Source organism: Oryza sativa, chromosome 5 (assembly GCF_034140825.1).
Source record: "Oryza sativa Japonica Group chromosome 5, ASM3414082v1".
NCBI lineage: Eukaryota > Viridiplantae > Streptophyta > Magnoliopsida > Poales > Poaceae > Oryza > Oryza sativa.
The window spans coordinates 1,291,533-1,298,584 of NC_089039.1; the positions used below are offsets into that span (position 1 = coordinate 1,291,533).

Genomic DNA, 7,052 nt, shown 5'->3' on the forward strand with positions numbered 1-7,052 from the left:
GGTGAGGTGTGTGATTTAGCAGGAGAGAGAGAGAGAGAGATTTGGTTGATTTGTTTGCAAGAAAGAAAAGCAAAAAAATTGTGGGGTGTTGTGGCCGTTGATGGACAGGCAAGTTTCACCACACTCCTCCCGCCTTCTTTAAACCCTCCTCACCAACCATCTCATCTCTCTCACCATTTCATTTTATTTTTCATTTTTCACCACAAATTTTTCACCATTCCAAGCACCACAAAAACCTTGTTCCTCCTCCTCATCTCTCTCCATTTCTCCCCATATCTTGATTGAGCTTGTTGAGATTCCCCATGCACATTCCTCCCTCCATTTCCACCACCACCCCAAATCTTGTTGGGTGATCTATCTATCTATCATCTTCTTGTAGGAGTACTAGTGGAGTTTGTTGATCTTCACCCCCACCACCATTAATGGCTGCAAAGCTTCACTAGAGGAGGAGGACTAGTAGTATACCATCTTCTTCTTCTTCTAGCTTGATCTGGTGCTCCATTGGTGGTGTTGGTGCATCTTGATCTGGGATTCTGGGGAGAGGTTGAGTGAATCTTTGGGCCTCCATGGGGACGGCGGCGGTGGCGGCGGCGGAGAGGCCGAAGCAGCGGCGGAGCAGCCACCTGTGGAAGAAGGCGCTGCTCCACTTCTCCCTCTGCTTCGTCATGGGCTTCTTCACCGGCTTCGCGCCCTCGTCGTCGTCGTCGTGGCGGGCCGGGAGCGGTGGCGGTGGCGGTGTCCAGCCGCGCCACCAGCTCGCGGCGTCCCACGTCGCGGTGAACCAGCAGGTGAGCCTGGTGCCGGATGCGGCGGCGGCGGAGGCGGCCGGGGTCGGGAACGGCGCGGTGGTGGACGTGGGCGACGACGAGGGGGGCGAGGGGGCGAGGCGGATGCTGATAGTGGTGACGACGACGCGGGGGGAGCGGCGGCGGCGGCGCGGCGAGCTGCTGCGGCTGGCGCACACGCTGAGGCTGGTGAGGCCGCCGGTGGTGTGGGTGGTGGTGGAGCCCGCGGCGGACGCGGCGGCGACGGCGGAGGTGCTGCGCGGCACGGGGGTGATGTACCGGCACCTCGCGTTCCGGCCCGAGGAGAACTTCACCACCGCCGACGCCGAGGCGCACGCGCAGCGCAACGCCGCGCTCGCCCACGTCGAGAAGCACCGCCTCTCCGGCGTCGTCCACTTCGCCGACGCCGCCGGCGTCTACGACGCCCATTTCTTCGACGAGATCCGCCAGATCGAGTCAGTACATCCATCCATCCATCCCATTTGGTTTCTCACTTTTCTTTTTTCTTGCTTGATTACTAGGAGTATACTTTCTTCGTTTATAGATTGCAAATTGGAATGTGTGCTAATCCGAATGCTTCTTGATTGATTCTTCCATGTTGATTTCTAACCTCAAAGGTTGAACCTCTCACAATTTTTGCTTGATTATTAGGAGTGCTCTTTCATTTTAGGTTGCAAATTGTGGAATGTGCTAATCCGAATGCTTCTTGGTTGATTCTTCCTGTTGATTTCTAACCTAATTGTTTTTTTCTAAGTTTTTCAATTCAATTTGAGTTCTTTTCGATCCCCATTTCTTCCATGTCCATGCTGTTCTTCAGGGAGTTGAATCTAGGAAAGAAAACCTTCAAATTCAATCCATCTAGGTCATACGTTTTAGATTTTTTTTTCCTTTTCAGATGTCCACCACCTACTAGGGCTTCTCTTAACTAATCACCACTTCTTAATTTGGTAAATTTACTCAAGCCAATAAAATTTTAGTAGCCGTGTGGTTCGTTGGGGGAAGTATCATTAAAGGCACAAGCTGTCATTAGTGGAGGAGAATTAGAGTAGGTTAGTGTGTGTTGTACCTATATGCTTTTATCATCATCTTGTGCACAATACTCTGATGTGAGCCAGGGAGTCAATTATTGGATCTAGCTTTACACCTTATTTATTCCATTTCTCCCAACAAACTAGTATGCATCTATGCTTCTTTTGAAGATTGAAGATCTCTTGCTTTTGCTCACCCCCAACAACCAAATATGTTGCAACCACTCCAATTAGTTTAATTAAGACCTTCAACGTGCCTGTGGCTCATGAGCCATGAGCAAAGCAAAAAACTATTAAAAATGTGCAAAAATGATTAGTTAACAGTGCTTGCAGTACAACTAGCTGTTTGCCCACCGACGTGTGGGCCCATCCCTGTGCAACCTAATGTTAGAAAATGCATGGTGAATCACACATCACTCTCCCTATAGCATGAACTGAATGTTGCATTTCTGGTGCTCCCCAAAGTGGGTAGCAAAATGCAGGAAGAAATTTGCTTGAACACAATTTTGGCAGAAAATAGTAACCTTATGTTAGGCCATGACCATTGAACTCCCAATAAAAGGAGGCCCCATCCCCACCATCTGTTGCTTTCTATGGCCTTGAATGGCCATTTCATATGCAGAACGAGATCTGCCCACCGTTTCGGTGTAGAGTTTTCCGGAATGGCGTCTAGTTGCCGTCTTGGATTCGGTTGGAGTCGGCAGAATGGTTGGTCATCGAGATTGTGCTTGATGATTTTTCTTGTTCATACTTGAATAATTGCAAAGAAGGAAAAAACAGCAACATTTTTTGGCTGGCAGTTTGATGTTGAACATTGTTTTCCTTCCATGTTAGCTGTACTCCAGTATTGTGATCTTGCAGCCAGAGAATACTACTATCATGTCCAATTCTGTTTGCTCTGAGCCTCTCAAATCCAGGTCAAATCTTTCTTCTATTTTCAATTAGACCTGATTCAACAACTGGCGGAAATGCCTGACGTTTCACCTTGCCTCTTATCTTTTTCCTATCCAGCTAAAATATGCTAAAAATTGCTGTTAGTCCTATAATGTGATCCTCACCTTATCATCATTTCTTCCAAACTAGAAATGCATGGCTCTGAAACATTTGACTTGCCTTTTGCCTTTACTTTTTCAATAGCAACATCCAAACTTTGATGAGTAGTACTACTACATCCGTCCCATATTACTTGTCGCTTTGAGATTTTGTTTGTAATATTTGATCATTCGTCTTATTCAAACACATTTGGAATTATTATTTATTTTGTTTGTGACTTGTTTTATTATCAAATGTCCTTTAAGTATGATTTATTCTTTTCTATATTTGCACTTATTTTTTAAATAAAACGAATGGTCAAACGTTACAAGAAAAAAGTCAAAGCGACAAGTAATATGGGACGGAGGTAGTACCACGTTCAGTACTTGCCTTGATAAAGAAAAGATGTGTACACTTTGTTCAGTACTATGGTACTACCACTACTGCTCATATCATGTGAGTGAATAGTGGTAATATTCCCAGGAAGAACATAGCTTTTGTGTTGAGGGGAACATGTTGAGATTAAAGCGCTCCTCTTTTTTCCAACCAAACTTTTGTGCATCACTTCATCAACCCATAGTGCTTAGTGCGCGCACATCAGCAACAAATGTGGCGCTTGGGCGTCAACCAAGCACATCCCAGAGCTACTAGCATCGTCACATTGCATATATTCTTCGTTGCCTTGTTAACAGTTCGATACGACCTGGGATGTGTCACAGAATTTACCGCTTAATACAAATGAGGAAGTGCAAGTGTGCAATACTGTGTTCTCACCACACTCCGCGCACATTTTGGGGCATGGGTTTTGACCGTGGTTACCATACCTGTTTACTTGGAATTAGAGTTCGAGAGTTCTTTTAACTTGAGAAGCTAGAATTTGTGTACTGTTTATCCAAAGAAGCTTCGTTAACCGAGTTGAGTTTGTTAATCATATTGCAGATGACCTGAATACATGCTCAATAAAGTTTTGCATCCATGTTAACGGTCGCCTCGTCCCATAGCTTGTTCTGTCTAGTTTTTTTAGCCCTTTCAAACTTTGGAATTTGAATCCATTTAATTCAATATTTGTCACTTGTCCGCATGTATGGGCAAGTGGTGGATTTTAGTCTATTCCCACGTATGTTGAGGCAGTTGCATGCATGCAATAACTCACCTTGTGTTGTGTTCCATGCCTAGTGTCTAGTGATGGAGATGGGTGACAAAAAAAATTAGCATAATAGTAGTACTAGATTTTATGATGGAATGAAGCATGTGGAAGATATTTCAATGGAGTTATGGTGACATATTCTCCTTAAAATATCTCAGTTTGAGTGAAGCCTCTTATTTTCAAATCAAACCCAATTAACCCATGTGTGCTTAGTGTCGGTGGATGCTAATTCTAGTCAACTGGCACTGTACTCTGTCTAAGAAAGATGAGATTGATGTCATCACAAATAATTCATGCATTTCATCTTTGCTGGTGCATATTTGTGTAATTCTTACTTAACTATATGCTACTACGGTATATGTATGTTCTATTCTCTAACTGTTAACATGTACAGGGCATTTGGCACATGGCCAGTGGCAACAATGTCGGCAGGCGAGAAGAAAGTGGTAGTCGAGGGCCCGCTATGCAGTGACTCCAAGGTTGTCGGTTGGTTCTCGAGGGACTTCAATGATGGGACCACCCGTGCAGTGACATATAACACAGAGGCGGACTTGAATCCTGCTGGTGCTGCTGGCACGCGAGCTCACACGATTGACGTCTCAGGGTTTGCGTTCAACAGTTCTATTTTGTGGGATCCCGAGCGTTGGGGCAGGCCGACGTCATTACCAGACACTTCACAGGTTAGTTCATCTCCAATCTTGTTGTCAAATTGATCAAGCTACACTGCATTTTAGTAATAGCATCACACATTCTGCAACACTTAATTGGACTATAGCACTAAACGTAATAAATAGTATGCAAATTGAGGAAGATTTGATTGGATCTGAGATCACAATAGTTTTAGGCTGTCCACATCATGATAGCCAAATAGTGAACCTCCTAAAACAGAGGACCCATAATTGAAAAAACCGTGTATTTGGAAGTTTGAAAGGAGAAGGATCGTATAACTAAACACTTATACTTGCAGAACAGTAACAGATTTCCCCAGAGCTGAAAATCAACAGCAGATTTGATTTCTTCTAAAAAACATGTGATGGTCAAATTTTCAGAGCTGTTAGGAAATTTTAGTTTGAATAGATTCATTAATTTTGGTTCTTACCTTGAGGGGAGGGAATATCATACTTTCTGAAACCCAAGATCTTTCTTACAGACAAACTTATGTAGAAAAGACTCTCCCACTAAACAACTTAAATAGATATATTAATTTAGGTTCTTACCTTTTGGAAGTTGCGCATTTCATAACAAAAACTGAGTTCATTCTTCCTATTGATAAAAGGACATTTATAATTCGGAAAAGATGAATTATCTGACCGGCTGATTTCATTATAAATTATTTCGTAATCATACAGATTTTTCTGAGTTGATTTGACCGCCCTAGTGTTACGCAATTATCGACTTCACTTTCTATGGAACATGGTGTGCAACAGTTGGCAATCAGATGCTCCACCATCACTTTCATGCATTCTTTTCTTAAACTTCAGATTTTTATCTTGTTCAAGTCACCTACTGACCTACTGGTCACATCCTTGAGCTGCATCCCACCAGTGATACTGATTACTGAAAGCTACATTGCCATTAAACCATAACATATCTACACCGACTGCTGATTATAACAAGATAATCGAGCCCTTCGATTACTCATCGAACTTCTTGCCCTCCAGTTGAATTACGCTACAGGCTAGTTGCACCAGAAAGATCCTAATTCGTAACCACATCAAGTTTGCTACAATCCTAGACTTGCAAGGAATGTGTATTGATACAAAACTTGTGAGCTTCATTCTGAATTATGAGCTGATGCTGATGGTATTATACTTTTCTTGCACTTCTCATAAGCCAGAAACAGTTCTTTGAAGGAGACATTCGGAATAATAATTTGCTTACCATTCCCGCATCAATGCAACCAAAGTTAAATCTTCCTTCTCCCAAATAATAATGGATATACTTTTCTTGATGTGATTGCAGGATTCCATCAAGTTTGTGCAAGAGGTTGTATTGGAAGACAGGACCAAGCTAAAGGGGATTCCCTCAGATTGCTCCCAAATCATGGTTTGGCAATATACTATGCCCATGCAAGTTCATGCCCAAACCTCTACTCCAAAAACTCACAATAGAAGGTAGGGAGAGAACAAGCAAGAGGATTCTCCAGAAAGGGAAAAAAGTGGGAAGTTGATGTAAATGTGGTGAAAACAAAAGAAAAGGAAGAAGGTTGTTTACACTGAGTTTTTTTCCCTTTCTTTTTCTCTCATTTTTGTTTTCTTTTTAGTTTGGGGGGCCATGAATTGTCTGCGGAAAATCTCCCCCCAAGCAATAGTATTTATTCAGATTCACTTGTGATTCTTTAACTCTGCTCCTCTCATCTTCATCTCATCTCATCTCCTGGGTAATCTTTTGTGAGGGGGATGTTGCTTCAAACAAATTCCCCTTGTGGATTGCAATAATACACTGTAGAAATGTGGGTGAAAATTTGGCAATGCCATGAGAATTCAGAAGATTAAGGCCTTCTCAGAAAGAAAAAAAAAGAGCACATAATCTCCTTGCTGTATATTCTGACATTGTTTTCACTCTTATTCTGGCATTGTAAAAGCAGAATTAAGGTTGGTGATTACTGTCTCGGATACTACTTACTGCTTTCGTCATAAAATAAATAATTCTAGTACGTGAATGTTCATTGTGTCACTGCCCATACTAGTACTAGTACTGGTGGTAGCAACAGCCAGGTTCAGACATCGGGGACAAAGCCTGAAAAAATATGGGGAATTTGGGTGTGTGATCTGCAGCAAGAGTGCAGCTGCAGATTGGCAGATTGCTCGTGCAAGTTTTACAGCGACAAACTTTTCATGTGTCGGGCCGGCATGGCAGATGCGCGCATCGAGATTCACGTCTCCTCGTACTCTTATTTTCTTTCTTTCTTTCTTTCTTCTCCTCGTCCTCTGAAGTCCAAATTGTGATGGAATCAGATTTGGGCAAATTATGAGCATCCAAATCAATTACGAGCACCAATATCTGGACTGAATTTCATTTTTGGAAAAAAAAACACTAGATCAATGTTGGTGTACCCTT

The 7,052-nt window shown here is 42.8% G+C and overlaps 1 protein-coding gene across 1 annotated transcript; it reads left to right on the forward strand.

Moving 5' to 3' along the window:
- The first annotated feature begins 252 nt into the window (after nucleotides 1-252).
- Nucleotides 253-6,511, forward strand: LOC4337665 (probable glucuronosyltransferase Os05g0123100). The gene is made up of 3 exons (NM_001420069.1): nucleotides 253-1,240; nucleotides 4,387-4,672; nucleotides 5,955-6,511. The coding sequence occupies exons 1-3, from the start codon at nucleotides 567-569 to the stop codon at nucleotides 6,108-6,110; spliced, it is 1,116 nt and encodes a 371-aa protein (NP_001406998.1). The 5' UTR covers nucleotides 253-566; the 3' UTR covers nucleotides 6,111-6,511.
- The last annotated feature ends 541 nt before the right edge of the window (nucleotides 6,512-7,052 follow it).